We start from the raw sequence: 20,791 nt of genomic DNA on the forward strand, positions 1-20,791 counted from the left end.
AACATTCTCCGAATCGCCCAGATTTATTGTAATTGTAGGCTCTGCGGTCAATGGCTTAGACTCTTCATGCCGAGTCCAATCTTGTTCGATGGTTTTCCAATCACAGTCATCCTTGTCATCCTCGGTCCCAGAGGAATTTTCGTCGAGCAAATCCGACTCACATATACCCCTATCATGATCATGTGAAATGTTATGCCTGAGATGCCACAAAGAAGGTTAGTGATTAAATTGGCAAATGTTATTGCAACTAATGATATGCATGCGTTTTGAAATCATTTTGAAAGAGTTTTTGAAAATGATGGATCCGTCCTCATATCCTTGGACGTCCCTATTTGCAAATGATTTTGGAAATCAGGAAGCGTGCGGAAGTCCAGGCCTCAAAGCATCATCATCAGTCTGGTTTGGGTACTTCCACACGTTCTTAATAAAACATGACTATGATTTCATTAATAAGATAGGGCCGTTTACATGACTCGAGGTCCTGGACCGACGGCTCGCAGTCCAGGACTTTGATTACAAGGAGAAACAACACCTAGACCTAAATGAACTTCCCATGGAAAGGATGAACACGGACACAAACTAGACTAAACGGGAAAGAAAAGCAGCATCCCTACTCAAAAGGTTGGCGGTGGCAATAGAAGGCTCGGCCTCTTCATTTTTTGTGATGGTACAAATGCACTCCCCCTCGAAAAGATCGACGAGACTAAGAATGGCCTCCTCTTCCCCGTAGCAGACTTGGGTGGCCCCGGAAGATTTCCTTCAACTCTGGCAGAAGTAGGCCCTTCTGACCTTCCCCTAATCCAAATAAACTTCCTCGACCTCCGCAACTTCCCTGATTAGCTAGGCCTCCGTAATCACCATGGTCTTTGTTGCTTGCCTGGCCGCTATAATTAGTATGGCCACCACGACCACCACGGCCTCCCTGTTGACCTCGTCCTCCGACACAGCCTCGTTCTCCATGGTTATCTCGGTCACCAGAATTGCTCCCATGATAACCCAGGCCTGTCTTCCTGCGCCACTTGGAGACCCGGAGGGGTTCTTTGATACCTTGTCCATATAATCCCAGGCCGGTTCCGGGGACATGACCATTTTCGAGCAATACCTTGCTCGATATGAGCGACGGCTTAACCACGTCTAGGTCTCGCATGATGGTCCCAACGGGCACATGGACCATCGAGACCAACTCCAGAGTTTGATAACTCGATTCAGCCTTGTCCTCGGGTTCTACATATGGGATTGCCGTGTCGTGAAAAACCTTAAAGTCAGTTTCCCCGTGAACAGTTACCAGCTTCCCGTCCACAATGAATTTAACCTTTTGGTGTAGGCTCGAGGGTACAGCTCCGGCGGTATGTATCCACGGTCGTCCCAGTAAAAAATTGAAGGCACTAGGAATATCTAGGACTTGGAAGCTGACTAGGAAAAGGACTGGACCAATCAGTAGTTCAAGCTCAACCTCACCAATTACTTCCTTTTTCATACCGTCAAAAGCACGAACGGTAGATTTGGATACTAGCATTTTTTCTTCATTTACCCCCAGACGACGAAGGGTAGCAAGTGGACAAATATTTAATGCCGATCCATTGTCAATCAATACTCTTGCCACCATCCTATCACGACACTTTACCGAGATAAGTAGCGCCTTGGTATGGTTGCGACCTTCAACGGGGAAGTCTTCATCGGCAAATGAGATTTGATCCTTCAATAAAATGGACCCTACGAACTCCTCTAGCTGACTATCATCGATATCTTCTGGCACATGCACTTCATTAAGGACTTTCAGTAGTGCATTTTTGTGCTTCTCGGATGTTTTAAAAAGATCCAAAAGAGAGATCTGGGCAGGCATCTTTCTCAATTGGTTCACGACATTAAATTCGCTCGTTTTGACAATTGCCAGGAACTGCTTCGCCTCCTCGTCCGAGACGGCTTTCTTCTCGACTACCCCAGCAGGTGCATAGCAACGGCCTGAACGTGTGATGGCGTCAATCTCGTCCGTCTTATAACTCCAAGGGACTGCCTTGGGGTTGTAACTCGGGGTTTTCTCTATTATCAAGTCCTCTTCATCCTCAGGCGGGAGCTCAATCACGATTGGCTCCATGACACCATCACCGATCTCTAGGGTAGCGAACTCCCTGGCCATAAGGTCGACGACTAGATGCTCGACATCTCCCTCGTCCGGCATCCATAAATCCTCCTCGACAGATAAATCAATTACCACAGGGGTAATCGTGCCAACCATTTCTTCGTTAGGCTCGAGCGGGTCGTCCATACCTCCCCACCCATCGGGAACGACATCCTTGGGATCGATGAAGAAACTAGGTGGCGGTGAATACTTCACAAGATAGTCCAATTTGCCGCTAGGCTGACCCAGTGTGTCAACCACTTCCCCTTTCTTACGAGCGAGTTTTATGAACTCACGATGCACACTGCTAACTTGAAGCCCAAGGTCAGCACGCGAGTTCTCTTCTTCACCGGCGGTTACGATTAGACTCTCCGACACACCCTCGTCGGTCGGTCGGCTCATTAGTTTCTACACGCTCAGCGGGCGTGTCCTTTGACTTCTCCTCAGCCGTGATGGTCGTCACATTACCTTCCTTCATACTATATATTACCCCCATGTCCACCATCCGAGCGATACATTTCAACTTTTCTCCCATCGGAATATCCTCCCCATCCTCGAAGTGTCCAGCTGACACTAGTATTTTATAGAGTCTGTGAACATCCACATTAAATGTGTGCTTACTCTCGCCGCCCTTCTCAATAACCACGTTGACATTCTTAGCATGATTAGGCAACGGGTTTTGTTGAACATTAGGGGTCGGATCCTTAAAGGATAAAATGCCTTTGTCGAGTAGATTCTGAATCTTGATCTTAAGAGTGAAGCAGTTGTCCAAATCATGACCTTTTTCGCCTCTATGGAACTCACAGGACTTTGACAAATCGAATCCGGGGAATCTTGGAGGATTATCCCGAGGCACTTCTTTAGCTATCAGTCCCCTTCTCAACAGCATGGGCAACAACTTGGATAGTGGCCTAGGCAGGGGAGTAAATTGCCTCGGTGCTCTCCTTTTAAATTCAGGATTCTGATATGCCCTCTCTCGAAACACAGAGGGGCCTTGAGAGGATGAGGCAAGGGGCTTCGTCGTGGATCGGGCGCTTGTACATACGCAATCTCCACATCCTTTTCTTTTCTATTCGGGACCTTCCGACTAGTCCCTTCGTTCAATCTACCATCATGCATGGCCCCCTCTATCCTCTCTCCGACATCTACCAGCTGAGAGAAGGTCAAGCATCCAGAACCCACCAACTTTAAATAGAAATCATTAGGCAAGGCTTTGAGGAAAAGATCCAGTAGCTCCTTTTCACTGAGCGGGGGTCGAACTTGAGCGGCGAGAGTACGCCATCTTTGAGCGAAGGCTCTGAAGGATTCACTTCTTCTCTTTTCAGTTCGAGTCAACACTTCGCGTGTGGGGGCTATCTCGGTATTGTACTTGTATTGCAGGACGAATGCCTCAGCTAACTCCTCCCACTTCTCGAACTTCTCGGGCTCCGACAACACGTACCATTGCAATGCAGGCCCTGTCAGACTCTCTTGGAAAGTCTGAATCATTAATGGGACATTCTGGGCATACCTCGCCATCCTGTTCAAATAGTACTTCAAGTGGATCTTTGGATCTCCGGTTCCATCATACTTAGTGAAATCAGGAATCTTGAACTTCTCAGGAAAGCTCATCTGTGCATATCGAGACAAATCCTGGATCATATGCTCTTCGTATCCTCGTAGCGCACGGAGTTTCTCTTCTATCTTCGCGAACCTTTTGTTGTGTTCTTCCTCCAAACGGGCGGTGACGGCTTCCGAAATGGGGTCTAGTTCAACCACTACGGGTGTAGAACCCAATGCCTCCTCAGTAACATTCCTTCTTGCGGGTCCTTCTACGGGCTCGGGAATAGCTTGAGGTGGGACTTGACCAAGCATTCGGCCGCTAACGCGGTCCTCATATCATTAGCGAATTGAGTGAGTGAGCCGCAAGATCATTGATCTTGTCATCGAGAGCAGCGAAACGGGCGTTTTGCTCTTCAATATTCATTTGCGTGGCCCTTGATCGTGTCCGAATTGGCGATTGCCTCGAAGCCGTAGTTTCGGCACCTGTTTTTTTTTTAATAAAATAAAACAAAAGGAATGAAATTAGTACGCGGTGAAGTGACAACACGAAAGTTGCATACCTTTTAATTTTATATTTTCTTACGATGAAACTGAGATAAGAAACTTTTTGCACAAGCTGCATCTCATGTAAACGGTTTCTTATAAAAATTTCACTGTAAGAAATCATACAATTAAAGGGAGTAACACATAGTGATTGATTAAAATGCCCATGTCATGTTCCATTCAACCTACAAAAGAGGGAATTTCACTAATTACATCAAAATTTGTGAAAGGAGATCCCTATACATCCGCTAAATAGTAAAAAGCATACCTAGACATTTGCCCTAAAAGTTCATGAAAAGAAAAAGCAGTATACATCAATTCCAAGATAATTAAAAGAACACCCTAAAAGAAACTAATAGAACATGACTAGTCTTGAATATAGGGCCTCTTCATAGCATGTTGCGGACGCGCTTGTAAGCTTTCTGCCAATGTTCTGCCTCAACCAGGGCTTCGTCCCTTTCTCTTATGATCCGCCCCATTTGAGTCTCCTTGGGGGTTGCAATCACGGGAAATTTTGGGATGGTGACGGCGAGCTCAGGCTCGACACGTCGCGCTATGTATTCCTTCGATGCATGGTGCTCCTTCATGGATCCTTCTAAGTCGATGGCTCGCTCCACATCCTTCGGTTGGCAGCGGTAAAGTAAATCAATGATTCGTTTCACCTCGTTCTTCAATTCCTCGAGTTGGTCTCCCTTGATAACCCCATTGCGAAAATCGAAACGAAATAAACCCGACTTTAGAGGAGGAGGGGTTTCTTGAAGCACATAGAATTAACGGGCGACTCTTAAAGGATAATAAGAAGTCGATCCCGTCAAACCTAAGAGTGGAATTGGGTCACTATGGCCGCTTGTAAGGCATACTTTAGGAAAATGAACCCAAAGGGCTTGCCAAAGAACTTGTTTAGGTGTAAGATTCTCGAGGAAGTCTACCCAATTACGAAAGGTCCAAGGACGAAGGAATTTTTCTATCTCTTTGAATTGGGTAAGGGGATTTATGTCCTTACTAACATGAGGAATGGCTAAGTTTCCACCGAATTGTTTCAAGTGAGACACAAACCAGACTTGGAGAATACCTAAAGGGGCTCTAAGGGCTACATGCTTGTCCTTCTTGAAACGATTGAGAGAGATGAACATTTCGGCAAGGATCATGTTGGTAAACCCTTTGAGGACGAGGATCCCATCGATAACATGGATGACAGTGGGATCCATTGTTTTTTGAGTGAAGGGAAAGATGACAAACCCGAAGAAGGCTAATAGGAAAACCTTAGCGGATTCGGCTCTAGGACTCGAAAGGAAGCTATGGAATCGTTGTTCAAGGAAAGCTAGTGGGAGACCCTTGGAGTTTCTATTGAGGAGTGTCCTAATTCCGGGCGGCGGGACCCCTAGAATTTGACTCAAACGAGGGACTGGATCCACGCCTAAAGAAGGATCGACGACACTAAGGAAAGGGACATCGCCTATGATGATTTGAATTTCCTCCAAAGTCGGGGTTAATTCTGTAATATTCGGGTATTTGGAAAAAAAAAAATTCAAAAAGTCAAAAAGTCAAAAGTTGCTACAGTAGCACTCTGATTTTCTCATTTAAGCCGAGAGCTGGCTCGGCCGAGACAGAGAGAAAGGAGAAGAAAGAAAAAGAGAGAAAGGGAAAGGAAAGGAAGAAGAAGAAAAAGGAAAGGCTCACGTCATCGGAGTCTCGCCAGCTCGGATCAACTTCGTATTTCAACGTTCGGTAAGCACTCGCGCCCTTCGTTCGTTTGATCGGAGAAGTTTTCCGATTTAGGGTTTAAATTCGGAATTTTGGGAAATTCAAGCGGCGAAGTCCGATTTTTGAGTCGTAGGGCTGCGTATTTTTATAGAATTGGTAGTTTACAGTATTGTGGAGCCGTGGGATTTTACGAAACCTGATTTGGACTTACGGTTTACCGGATATGAATTTTTGAAGTTAGCCGCGCAAGTGAACAGTGCGCGACCAGCAGGCTTTAGGCCGATTTTCGTCGGTTTTTGGCTCGATTTCGAGATGGCCAAGTTGGGGTTATTGTAGTGCTATGAATGGGCTTTCTATTGACTATAAGCTCGGTTGAATCGGGGTTCGGTGGAGGAATTTATGGTGCGATCAAGTTTCGCGTTCAAACTCCGCGTTGCGAACGGTTTGGATAATCGCTTTGGAAAAGCGATTTGTGGGCGCCTTTGAGTTGTCTTGTTAGCGTTTAAGCATCGTTTAGCCGTTTCGTAGTTTTTTTTACTTGGTTTTGATGTCGATTCTCATTTAATTGTTAGGATTACGAGATCGTCGGTTCGAGTGAGCGTGGTTATTTGATATTTGGGGATTCCAGGTGAGTGGTGCTATCTCTTCTTTGAGTTTGTAAACTCATATTTCGAAAGCGATATGAATCGGATATGTTATGAATTAAATAGCATTGTTATTGCATAAAAGCTCGGATCGAGCATTTACTACCTGTTGATTATTTGAAATGGCATGGTAAGGCATTTCTGAAAAAGGCTTATATATCGATTATCGTGAAATGGATTATGAAATGATTTGGGAAAACTATTGTGATTTATGAAATGGATTATGCAAAGGTTTTGGAACCATATTATGGTTTATGAATGATTTGAGAAATGGTATGAGAAAATAGCGGATGGGCTATGTTGTGAAAAGTTAATTGTTTGGTTTATGAGATTGATTTGTAGATTGGATTTCTGGTATTGGAAAATGATTGTTTGATGCTCAATATCGCTGTGAGCCCATTGAGGGGCTTGAGGGTATGCATACCGGGTTTAGGATATCCTTCTGGGCCGAGCCACCGGCTTTGTAGGTGGAGACCTTGCCAAGGGGGGAATCTTGGTAGCCTTGTCACAAGGCTTTGTGTCGTGACCATAGTTAGATATTGAGCAATAGATTGGTCGATGGAATGGACCATCGACGTTTGATATAATATGAGATTCATCAATGGAATAGACCATTGATGTGTGATTTGAGATTAGTCAACGGAATGGACCATTGACGTGGTTTGTATAGAGATTGATCAATGGACTTGACCATTGATAGTTTGAATTGTGATGGTGGATTTAAATGTGTATTTGTGACTTGTACAAAGTTTTGATGAAATGAAATAACTCTTATGTGATTCTATATGTATTTTAAACCTTGGGTTTGACTTCTGAAGTTCTGGTATTGCTTTGTACACATGCATAGTGATTGCTCGATCTATTTAGAAGAGATGTACTATTCACTGAGCTGTGGTTGCTCATCCCTCTCTTTCCCAATCTTTTCAGGTTCCTCGGCTAGCGGCCGTTAGTACGAGAGCGCTATCGCGGGGACGTTTGGGAGTTAGATTTTTGGGTATGATTTTTGGAGTTGTTTGTAAGGTTGTTGATAGTTCGTCGGGTTGGCTGAGTTCTTGATGTACATGTTCTTTTGGTGGATTATAGAAACTCTGATGATGTAACCAACCCGTTGGTTTATCTGATATATATGTGGTTTGAGATATATATGTTGATAACAGGTTGTTGGTTATTGTCGTGGCTGTGTCCTTCGTGTGGAAGGATGGCCGTGTCATCCCCCTTTTCTAGTTATTTTTGGGGTGTGACAAATTCGTGACGATCAAACACAAAGGTTGAGGTTTCGGGGTTCCAAAAGTGGGCCAAGGCCTTGATCAATGTCACTTGGGGTTCTATATGTAAGAGAGAAAGGAGGTGGCCGACCTTCTTTTTCACGTAGTTCTTCTTGCTTGGGTCGAGAGCATCCCACATGTCCAACAACACTCGCTTTGGGATCGGGAGGATCCGAAGTTCATCGAGACCCATGATATCTAAGCCTAGGGGCATTTAAATCAATCACTATTTATTACGAAGTAAATTTAAATTCGCATGAAAAAAAAAAAGGGTTGCGATTATTGAACGCGAAGGAGGTACAAACCTTTACCCAAAAATGGTGGATATGTCAAACACAAAAACAAATCGCATGCCGACTCGTGAAGCTCACTAAAGGTGGGAGTTCTAAAGGCTAAAGGTCCCCATCCCAAATAGATCAAAAGAGTTTTTCCCATTCCGCACTTACGTCGGACAGTCCTCTTTATCACTATTTGAAAATGGGCGGAACCAAAAGGGGATAGCCATGGGTCCTTCCCCGCACGGTTTCCACACTTTTGGCACCTCCTATGGATTTCCTAAGGCGATGGGGGTTTTAGATCGCGGTTTGTGTGTGCAAGGTGTAGTGCTAAAGCAGGTAAAAGCATGCACAACAGTTGATATCAAAACAACACTTCAATTTTCATTCACATATACGTACACCCTTTACACCAACCTGCAAAACAAACATGTCAACAATCAATTCACCCCTTATAACTCCTAACCTACAAAACCATTTAACACAATGTTAGTGGACTTACCTTAGCCTTCACGAAGCGCTGTCACAAGACCACGTTAGTTAACAAACAATCAAGTTATATTAGGCCTAAGTCCTCAAGTCCCCAGCGGAGTCGCCAAGCTGTCGCGACCTCCCTAAACCGGCCCCGCCGCCTAAGGGGTTAGGCTAATGGATTACTAAGTTAAACCTATCTCGAGCTCTCCCAAGCTCATACCAATTCGCGACTTAAGTTAAAGTTATTAACATGGAAATCAATTTCACCTAGGAGTCGCCACTAATCAGTTTTTGGTGGGTCGATTAGACACCCAAGCAAAGCAGGGGAGAAATGCGAAATGCTTTACTTCTACGAACCAGAGATTCAATGGGTACGGGGACTTGATTACACTAATTGACCAACTAGTGCCCTTTCGGTACCTAATCTTGCTCAATTCACCACCTAACGTGTTCACACTAACTGGGAGTTTAAAAAATTCATTCCTAACCAAGCTAAGGGAAGCAACAATCACTACATGAACCTAACATGCATAATCAACCACATGCGAGTTTAAATTAAACATGCAATTCAAAGCGTGCGAATCAAGCGAGGAGCAATCAAACATACGCTAATCACACAAAAAGGGAGAGAAAAGCAATTCTGAAACCCAATTTCCAATTTTTGGATTTTCGAAATTTTTCTATTTTTTTTTTAATTTTCGTTTTTTATTTAAAAAAATAATAATTCCCTAAATCGGCCTATGCTCGGTTTACGTGAACATGAAACAACTCAGAATATGAATATTACGAGAACCGGGCTCAAATCAACCGTTTCAAGATCGAAACTTGGTTTGGGCATTTCGTCGAGCATTTGGTGTGCATTAAAATGCCCCAAATGGCTTCCTCGAGCCATATTCGTGGCCTTCAATCTTACTCCGTGTGTAATATCAAGTGGAACCAAAGTATCAAGGTTATATTATCACATGCAAAGAACAAGATTAGCTAGAAATCACAACCTAAAACGCACGAGAACCAAGTTGGAATCGGCCTCCAATATGTGGGTTCGGGCTGCTTTTGCAAATTTGGGTTTAAACCCAGGTCAAGCAAACCTGTTGCATGCCCAGGTTTAAGCCCCGACACTCATCACGTGCAAGATCTATGGGAAACATCACTTCATCTGAGAGAATATACGTAACATCTACTTTTAAATGAAACAAACATCATGGAGAATGATCAAGCGAACACGTCGAAACAACCCCCCAAGAAGCATACATGCATGGTTCATAATGACTAGCCATGAATCAATGTGGGTTAGCTTGGCTTTTGACTCAAGTTGCAAGCGATCTCATGGTTCACACGGGGCTTCAAAGACCAAACCAAGTGGATCTCAGCCTAATTTGTACACCCATATAACATTCATCAAGCTCACGAAGGTAGAAAACGCATGCAAAGAGGAGTAGCAAGTCAAACATTTAGGGCTCATGAAGGAGCTCTAACACTTGGAAAAATTCCAGCCTCAGAAATCAGTTCTCTGGGCTGGTTTTCTCTTGATTTTTTCATAACTAAAACATATTCAAAATTGAACAAAAATACATGTAGGATACTCACCTTGCTTCCTAGTTTCTCTTTGAAGTATCCCTTGGCCGAGGGAACCAAAAACCTGTCTTCCAAGGGCGCGGGGAACTAGGCTTCTTCAAACTGGAAAATGAGATCTGCAAAGAAGGAACTGACAACGAAGGTTTTTGTTGGTCTCCAAAACCAGAATCAACGACCTCCTTTTCTGACTAATTTGACACTAACCCAAACTAGATGTATTCTAGTTTAATTTTCAAGTCACATGTATCCTCATATATTCCTCATGTCTCTCAAAAACTCCCACTTTCCCTCACCAGTAACCGTCTGACTTCAACACTTAGAAGATTTCTGGGTTTCTCTCTTGACCCGAGAATGGGCTGCTTTTCGAGGGGATTTTGGGTGGCTTCCCGACATCCATTTGGGGCGTGCGACCTATGGTTGGAAATCTCTTTGAATGTAGTTCCACTCTCTAGTTGAAGGTTTTGGCTAATTTTGGCTCGAAGTTCACGAAAATCTCACTTTCCTCTCCAAAAGTCAGTCTGGAACTTTTCTGGGTTTATGTTTTTTTTTTAGTTGCGTCTGAGGGTGAGTTTTTGGAACGACCGTCAACTCCCTTCCTCTTGTCTCATCCCTTTATTTTTATCCCCCAAAATAACGTGCTTCAGAGATCCTATCCATCAAATCCAACCCGATTTTTAGCCCGTGATTGCCCACTTACCAAGCCTACAAACTGAGTCTCTTCACCAACTTTCTGACTCCAAAATCATCATAATTTGCAGCTGTTGAGTGAGCAGGTTTGACTGAGATTATCACGTGTCTTCAGCAGCTTATCCCTGGCAAATTTTTGTCCATTTGCACTCCTAATGATGGTCTCACACCTCGGCCAGAGTTCACGCTGATTGGCTGGCTGAGTAGGATATGGTGGGGCCACAAATTTGGCTACTCAGCAGCCTCGAATTGAGACCAAATCGTGGACCGGTTTTTGGAAGCTAATTTAAGTGCTTTAATCCATTCATTTGGTCGGAATTTTTGATCAGTTTGAAAGTTGAAGTATATTAGTTTAAGATGATAATCAGAATTTGCAATTTTCCATGCCCAAGTTTGCAGGAAAGTCCCTCAAAATTAGCCACTTTCTTGTCCGAGAATGCCCGATTTGAGCCAATTTAGTCCTTTTGGCTTGATCTGATCAATTTTACCTTGCCCGTTTTCAATTTCAAGCTTGATTAGGGGTAAAAATGATGATTTAAGGGCTTGGGGGCAAATTTTACAAATTTTGCGATTTGGTCCCCCAACTTTTGGAAATTGTATTTTGGCCCCAACTTGCTGGTTCATTTGCAATTTGATCCCTCAGGTCTCGGTTAGCTACACTCGAATCCTTGGCCCTTGCTCTTCCGTTTTTTTTTTTTTTTTTTTTTTAGAATAATTCCAAAATATTTTTGTGGAAAAACAAGCTCCAATTTTTTTTTAAAATGATTTTTGGGCAAAAAATTTAGGTGTCAACAATGAGGTATCGAGCTTCGAAAGCCCGTTCGACTTCAAGCTCATCTTCTTTGAAAGAGTTTTCAAAAAAAAAGATGGACTTGCATCCGGTAATTCATGTTTCATCCCGAGTCTCCGGTTTCTCATTGTGAAGATAATGTTTTAGTAGATGAAATTTCATTAAGCCGTTAAATCTCATGTTTGAGGAGAAACCAATTATTGGTTTCTCTAGGGTTTCGCCGGAATCATTGAAGTTTGGAATGATAGTTTGGAGAACGTGGCTAATTCTTTCGTCTCGAAAGTAGAAGGGAAGAAAGTGAAAATGCTTTTTTGTCAATACAAGTTTTGTCTATTTTTCCTGCATGCCAACTGTTTAATAGTATTCTTGAGTATGAATGCATGGAGAATAACTTTAGGACGAGAGTGAAAATGAGCCAGGCACTGAGGATATGGTAGGTGCTGCTAACTTGATGGTTTTGACACTGTTTGTGCTTTGTAGGCTGAAATACCTCGAGAATCTAATCTTTCAAAGTTTAAGTTTGAAGTATGGAGTTGAGAGGAATGGATTGTCTGTATTTCTACCACCCTTTCCTTCTATTAATCTCTGCCTTCATTTTGTGCTATGTCTAATTAGCAATTAGCAACGCATTTTTTTCATCACCCTTCGTATGGTAGGCAAATTGAAAAGTCATATAAGTAGTTAGTTTTTCAAATTCTTTTCCTTGAATGTTTTTGTCAGGAGAATCCATTCTTTATCATCTATAGTGGCATCACTTAACACATGAGTATCCCTATGTTCAAAAGTAAATTGTCTTGCTATGAAGTAGACGATATCGTGCCATGACTAACTTTTTCTAACATTCAATGCAGGAACATGAGGCTGGAATTTCTCTTGATGAATTTGAATGTAGGATGGAAAAACTTTGTAAGCAGATGGATTCTGATGTTGCCGAATTTGTTGCTCTTATGAAGAAGTCGAAAAGGGAAATGAAGGACTTCTACGATCCCAATTTGTAGCAACAGATAAGTACCTGCGGAAGCTAGCCATTGGCACTGTCGTCTGCGTTAATGGTGCTTTTATTTTTGCTGCTTCCACACGACAGTCCGTAAAGGAGGATCATGGACCGTCACCCTAGAAGGTACGGATGGATGGCAATCCTGTGTTAGTATATGGCACTGGATAGATTTGACGGATTTGGTAGTGTGGGGGGCCATCGTTACGATAATTTGGAGCTTTTACTTCTCGTGTTGCACTGTGCACTTTTATTAGTAACCGTTATGTATTGAATCTTCATCTGGAATCTTATATGAACTTTAAGATCAAAATGGGTGTTAAATAATCCGCACCGAGGTGATCAGTGTCATCGGCATAGGTGCGGAGTTGCTGAAAATTTGTTGTGGTGGCCCATCATGATTATTATTATTGTTTGTTGGTCTGATACTTTGCACTTCTTGTAGAATAACTCTTTTCTCGTTTTGGCATGGCGGCTTGCAAGCTTGAGCGGTGAGGTCTGTCATTGGCGGGGCTTCGGACGATAGATAGGCTTGTGGTAAGAGTGATTGGTGAGGGAAGGCCTGGCTATTCGGCCGTAATTTTGAGAAGCACGGCCAAGCCTGTCCACGGATGACCTACGGGGATCTATGGATGAGTCTGAGCTAAAAAGTCCGAAGGAGAATAACGTACATTCAGAATGCATTTAACTTTGGTAGAAAGATCTTTCTCGATAAAGTACTAGTCAATCTTTACGGAACTCCTCATATGAACTTGGATTGTACTTCTTCTTCTTCTTTTTTTTTTGGCCCAATGGATTGTACTTCTCTGTGCTTGGGGATGGATCGTTTAGCTAGTATTAATGGAAAAGTGAAGTGTGTACGCAAATGAATTCTACAAGCTCATTGAAAATGCTAAGTATGGATGCTTAGACCAATTTACGAAATTGGCCCCTATTGAGCATAAATATAATATCATGTACTTATTTAAATGAATACTCATAGGTTGTTGCATTGACTTGTAGTTCGATTTAATAAAATAAGTTTTATGTAGCTATTATAAGCGGCCTTGTGTCAAGCTCATTATTGTAGAATGAATATCGACTACCCTAATTATACTAATCTGAATATCTTAAAAATGAGGTATGGCAGGTGGAAATGTTTCTTAAGCAGATCTTTAAAAAAGTATTTATTACATGAGACCTATTTTTTTCACTTGCAAAATACCCAATTCTTTAATAAAGCTTAACTTAGCATCGTAACCATACATTTGATATATTTTTTTTTAGCCAACCACAGTTTGCAATTCGATCTGTTGCAATTAATGCTAACTTAACCATATATGCACCGAATTATCAAGTGTAAGGAGTTCGCTTTTTTTTAAAATTCTTTTTTCCAACTGACCTCATCAACAAGAGGTGAGAGAGAGGCTGTGTTCGAGAGAGGAGAGGGGAGGCAAGAGGGGAGAGAGAGGCTATTTTTCCAATTTAGGGTTTGGGTTTTACGTTTCAAATAGCCGCTCTCCGAAAATAAATAATTTTAACATACTTTTTAAAATAATTTGTTATATCATTTGAAATAATTAACAAAAGAAAGTATTCATTATTGATAACAATTTATATCTATACTTCATTGTGGACCATAAAAATGTTGTCGTTCAGGTATTTTTATAATTAATATATAACGTGTTAAAGTGGCTAGTTTGTGCTTTCAATTTTAATTTGATAATTCCATGTTCATTTTCATAGAAATCTCCATAATTCACTCACAAAATTATTTGCTTTTAAATGAGAAACAATGTCCAATATAAAACAAATGATACTATTTAATTCTCAATCTATACATTTACAATCTATTTTTATAAGAAAAAGATATTATTTAGTATATCGCAGATTATGGATCATTGTGAACTTTGGATTTATTAATTTCATTTTCTGACGGTTCATTGTGAATTTGTCCAAAATGAAGAATGCACGTGAGCGAAAAGCGAACAAAAAGCTCCCCGTTTGGGTGAAATATATATTTATATATGTAAGAAAAAAAATTATTAGGAAGAGAAAAATCAAATATATGGAAAATTTGAAAGCCGACCTCAGATAATGGAACTTGCTATATACATAACGAATGAAGAACTGGAGTGATGATTCAATGCGCGAAAGTACCAATAGATGAAAAAAAATAAGCCTGCCCGTGAAAGTCTGATTTCAAATGGCGAATGTATGCTTGGGAGGGTCTTTGCTGTAAAAGAATGAATAAGTGAATCACACATTCTGGATTTCTAGGTTGAAGGAATAGCTCGAGTGAATCGGAAGTCGGTCTGCCTGCACGGCTACCCACTTGTATACGAGCACCACATAAAATGCATGCATATACCAGGGGGTTATACGTATATATGTAACTCCGCACTCAAGGCAGCATGTTTGTGTACTAACCAACTGGAAAACGTAATGCCCCGACTATTATCGTGGAGTAAGAGATATGGAGCGTGCAGCGCTACTAAGCTGCTAAAACATATGGAAGGTACACAAAGGGAAATCGAAAAGCAGCATTCACTTCATTTTCTTGCGTACTTCATAGAAGTAGCTCAAGATCACCACAGCCGCAGCCACTGCCACTCCAACAGCCCCTTGTGCCAATACGGCACCATTCGCTACTGCCTTGCTGCCTGAAGAACTTGGCGTGAACCCCAGTTCAGAGAGCTTCTTATGCGAGATTGCATAATCCCTGAAAAATACATCCTCATCCTGCCACATGCTTGACAACATTAGGGAAAGAAGAGAGTACAGCAAAACAAAACAAAGAACAAGAGAAGCAGAGTAGCAAATTGTGCGATTGTCTCTTTCAAGGTCGTGCCAACCACCGTGAGAGAGTTGCGGGAACAACCACCAATTCAAATATCATATCAGGTGTTCCCGGTTGCATACAGATGATGCTCTAGCCTAGAGGTTTCAGGGAACCACGTAATTATATCTATCCCAACACATGTATACATCTACCCAAAGTCTGACGTGCGGTCTCATTAAGAAGATTTCCTGGTCTCTGAATAGACAATGGTGATGGAACAGACTGGATACTTCCTAGGTAGCATCACAAGCCTATGCAGCACAAATTCCATCAAAAGCACTTTCCATCTCTTTTCGGTCTCCGCAAAACCAAGGACAGTAGCATCAAAGGGTTGTAGACCGTGTGCATAAGGAAACTATATGTTGGTGCAGGCGGGCAGCCAAAGTTTTAGTTTCATCAAAACCAAATTTAGAAAAGGAAACCATGCAACTGCATTTCGATTTTATTGATTTATTGATGAAGTCACCATAATACTCGAAAAGCCTGTATTACCTTGGCATACAACTCAACATAAGGACGAAACGCAGGATCTTCCAACAATGCCTTGTCAGTTGGCAGTTTCAGCAGCCCCTCTGATTCCCCTTTCAACAACTCGCTGTGTCAAAATGATCAATTAGTATCTGGCTCTATAATGCTCCAAATGAAACTTAGAAAATGCATCCGGTGAAAAGATGAAATCTTACACAAAATAGGAATTATCAAACTTAAGGGGTTCCTGAGTCCAAGGACCATCAAATCCAGATCTTTCCGGGTGTGCCCTTCCCTAGAAACAAGAATAAAAAAAATAACAAATTCGGTTGTGCATCCCCAGCTGACCTTGAATGTAAATCCAAGCAGAAATAGAAATTACCAATGTATGAGCCCCTGATAAGGCCACTATGTCCTTATCTGAGAGACCCATCCTGTAAAAGATGTCCCTTAGATGTGAAGGACCTACATCCAGCAATGACAAGTTTAGAAAAACTTTCGAATACCCTTTTAAGCAAAATGTACATGTATTTCACCAGTAAGAGAATTATAATGCATAAAATCTCCTCTGGATTTAGAGCTATGATAAGATTGGGTAGGCAGCGGAGAGTTAAACATGAATATTACAAATCAATAAGCTTAACTAAGCTGCTGTTGAAAGCCTCCTTTCATTTGAGTCTCCTTTCACTCAGCTAGAGTGAATTGCAGATGTAAAATATCATGTGAAATATCAAACTGGGTTTGCATGAGTAGTAATATTGTTCTCAAGTATAATCATACATCTATTAACCACGTGCTTATAATGAGTCTCATACACATATAGTCTCTCTCACCTAATGGCTCAAGTTTTCTTATTTACGTGTTGTCTCTCTCCATATCATGGCTTAAGCTTATAGGTTGGATATTTTAGCACTGTTTCAGATGACAGATCAAGAGTTCATTTCCCAGCACTTTTCTTTCAACTCATTCCTCGTGGTGGGTCCTTAATGGCTGACTCATACGAAATAGGCACTGTGCCCATTTTGCATGTGGGGCTCTTAATCTGGAAACTTACTAACTGACATTCAGATGAGATGGACAACATCTGACTGTCGGTTAGCTCCGATACCTTGTATTCACTGTGCTTCTTATCTTATTCAAATCATTCCCCTGGAAACTTACTAATTGACATTCAGATGAGATGGACATACATTTCGAGATTAACAGGCAGCAATCCTTAAGGAAAACAATAAATAGCTATTTAACGTTTTGCCTGGAGCAATAAGAAGCACAGTGGCCCACAATATTTGGAGGGAGGGATGGAGGGAAATGAAGGGAGGCCAGACAACAAAGGGAAAGTTGACACAACAAAATACCTTGATTAGCATCTGGAAGTCTTCCTTCGTTTGGAGAAACTTTTGAATCCTGCAGGTAGAAAACAACTTAATGAATAAGGCACTTGTAAGAATTATCTTGCTCACATACAGCTAAAACAAAGTACCTTTCTTCCAGGAACAAAGTCAACAGTGGGACCTCCAGTGACTTCTGCTGCAACAACTCCTGCTAGCTGAAACAGGCATTTCGCTCATAATGATCAATACTTGCAAATTGATAAATCATTTTTAATAGTAACCTCTAGAATCGATCAGCTATATATAACATTATCCAACCGCTAATCAACCAAGAACAACACCAGTTGAACTAGACAGAGGAGATTTCCTATAAGCAACTGAGAACTAAATGCCCAGGGGATTGAAAAGAAGATAGATAAAGATTTGCTCCTAAACCATCTGAATATAGAGAATACGTGGGTTATGCCAATTAAGGGCTTCAATACGTGCATGCATATTAGTTTTAAAGATGTTGCATGCTGGAGGGCATAAAACTTCAAAATTAAATGGCAAGAATTCGAAGTCTTTTTCAAACTAAGCTAGTCATATCAACAAAGATTTCGTCCACCTATTGGGGGAGGGGACTCGTAATATGTAAGAAGGAAGAACAAGTCCTTTAAACAGTCTTTTCACCTGGTATAGATCTGCGTATGTAATCTTCGGACATTTGGACTTCACCTCCTCTGCATCCAACAGAAAAGCAAATGTAAATATACTGACTGAAGTTATATCTCAACTCCATTCGCAAAAGAACTCTATTCATCAAAGCTATGACATTATCCATAATGGGTTCCTACAGTTGTATAGTTGAAACTCTTAGAATCATAACATATCTACAGGTTGACTCATGCAAAACATATGCAACGGTCTTAGGATTTCCTTGGTCGACAATCATGGAAGCATTAGACCGAATACTAAACCACCCATCTTAGCATCTCTCATAAACTGAACATAAGATAATACATATACCTCAACTTTATGAAGACTGTAGGGATTTCTTTAAAGAAAGTATCAATGTCTAAAGCAATAACTATCTTCATGCATTCTATACTGATGAATATTGGAAATATATCTAAACTTGGTTAGATGAACCTAGCACTATGCCACAGGCAAGTAAGAAAAGTAAATCAGAGTATGCAGATTAAGTCCCGTTGATAAGTCCAGGGTATACGGTTAAGCCAATTAAAATTGCAAACGCACTGCTTGGCCCTTCAAGAACTTGTAAGTACATAGCATCATGTTAACAAACTTGTTAACTGTCTTCGACATAACAGACAACATGCGTGCCGCCGCGCGCGCGCAGGCACTAAACATTGTAAGATAACTGATTAAGTCAACCATTGCTCATCAAATAACACAAAACATAAGCAAAAGCGAAAGGCCTCCTACAGCAGCAAATGAAGGACAGCTCGATGCACCTACATCTATTTAGCATCAAATGAGCATGCAACGGGACTTGCACAATCACAACCTACAATCGCATGCTCGTCCTCCAAACTGCCGTCGATGCATGAATAGATGAACTCCAGAAACTACGTCAGGCACGGAATCAAGGCCGCGAAGGCAGAGAAAACCTAGAGGCAGGTAAGCTCAGAAAGAGCAGGGAGCGCGCTCACCACAGAAATCAAGAGCGATCTTCAAGCCAGCATTGGCGCCGTGGGAGTACTCTTCCTTGTTCCGAATCGAGCCGTTCGGACCGGCGGTCTTCGTCCTCGCGTCGTAAGTCCCGGCGTCGTGCCACCTGCAAAGACGAATCGGCCAGAAACCCCGCCGGACGTCAGGAACCGCGGGGGCCAAAAATCCGATCGACGGACTCCCGTCGCCGGCCGATCGAGGCGGGGGAAAAAAAACTTACGCCAGCCGGAGCATGATCGGAGCGCAGTTCTTGGAGGCGATGAGAGCGCGGAGGTGGCGGCGGGCCTTGTCGATCTCCTTCAGGTACTCCGTGTCGACCACCGGTAGCGCCATCGAAGGCCGAGCTCTGCCTGCGGCGTCTGTGCGGGAGCGAAATGGGAGCGAACGATGGAGGAAGTGAAGGGGTGACTGGTAGAGAGAGCAGGTTCGGAACAGAAGAGATAAACCAATTGGCGATTTTGATTTTTAGCAAATTCGTTTTTATTTTGTTTTTTTCTTTTTTCGGCTAAGAGATAACTGCCCGGGGGGGGGGGAGTTTTCCGGTGTCGCGTGTGCTCCTCGCTCGCGAGGCGGCCACGTGGAGAAAGCGATGAAAAAGAGTCGTCAGATAAGGTCGTCTTTTTTTTTTTTGGGGGGTTTTTTTAAATCTTTTCGGAGGTATTGCACGCACTTCAACGTCCCAACTTCTCACGCGTCATCTTTTATTCTAATGAACCTATTTGTAAAGAGAGAAAGGGCGAGAGGGGCAAAAATAAATAAAAAATAAAAAATAAGAAGATGCAGTGCGATGGGTTACTAATGGAATATTAGATAATTAATCTTGGAGGAGCGACGAAAATAAATATGCGAGATTTATAATTATATCTGCTTCTTGGGACGATTAGACTAGTATATGCGTTAAACGGGCGAATCGGATCGAAAATGGTTTGACTTAAATTGACTCATTTAACCCGTTTGAACCCAATTCATGCAATACAAATTAAATTACTCATATCCGACCTAATCTATATTATTAAAGCACATCCATATATAACTCAATCCATGAAAACCTATAGAACATGGAGTGAACAAATGCGTTATAGAGTTATGGTGAGAGAGAGTTATAGAGGTGAATTGAGTTTGGATATAGATAAATGAACTCATTTAACATCTATAATCCAACAAAAAAAAACAACATCCATATTATGTTTAAACTCATTTATGATTCATTTTTTCACTATAACTAACCTATATAACAACTCCGCCCATCAAATATGAAGTATTAAATGAGTCTATAACCCATTTTGATAGATCTAGTGATTAGGCACGTAGATTGACATAATCAACATGTTATTTATACCCGAGCATTCGGGAGTTTTTGTCAATAATTACGTGACGATGCGTATACATGCACGTCTAAATAGGAAATGACGATAGAGGGCAATGGCACAATAACCTTTGGTGCCAGGTCGTGCCGAAATGGGCGCAGGTGCCAGGTGAGGAGATCCACAAATCGTGGAGAGGCACAAGGGAGGGAGTTTTATCATGAATCGTTTGACCCTGATTTTAGGAGATATCCTGCTGGAGGAGGAATGTCGGAAATGGATAGGAACGGAGGGAGCACATGAACCAGCATCCGGTTCTAGTCTCGCGATTATAGAGTAATCTGGTGGTTGACCATATCCCTGGCGAGAATTCCACAACCGTATCGAGAATGGAGAGAATCATGGACATCAGACAACAAACTATCGATAATTCAAGAGAACGGCACGGTCCAATATCGAATATAAGTCGACAACCGTTTCACCAGGCACATGCAGTATGCCGCCCAGCTGCGACTTCGACGAATCTGTCATGAGGCCTCGGACAAGCACAAAAAACAGCATCGCCATAACAACTTTCTCCT

At 42.0% G+C, this 20,791-nt stretch overlaps 1 protein-coding gene across 1 annotated transcript; it reads right to left on the bottom strand.

Annotated features, from left to right (window-relative positions):
- Positions 1-14,758: 14,758 nt before the first annotated feature.
- Positions 14,759-19,357, bottom strand: LOC115672514 (L-ascorbate peroxidase 3). The gene is made up of 9 exons (XM_030594325.2): positions 19,127-19,357; positions 18,888-19,012; positions 17,905-17,954; positions 17,382-17,447; positions 17,257-17,305; positions 16,284-16,366; positions 16,117-16,196; positions 15,926-16,028; positions 14,759-15,333 (listed from the first exon to the last, which is right to left on the bottom strand). Exons 1-9 carry the CDS (start codon positions 19,237-19,239, stop codon positions 15,139-15,141), a joined length of 864 nt encoding a protein of 287 aa, XP_030450185.2. The 5' UTR covers positions 19,240-19,357; the 3' UTR covers positions 14,759-15,138.
- Positions 19,358-20,791: the final 1,434 nt, after the last annotated feature.

The sequence above is a fragment of the Syzygium oleosum genome, unplaced genomic scaffold (genome assembly GCF_021117445.2).
Source record: "Syzygium oleosum isolate NSW1041296 unplaced genomic scaffold, Sole_v2.1 Sole_v2.08, whole genome shotgun sequence".
Taxonomy (NCBI): domain Eukaryota; kingdom Viridiplantae; phylum Streptophyta; class Magnoliopsida; order Myrtales; family Myrtaceae; genus Syzygium; species Syzygium oleosum.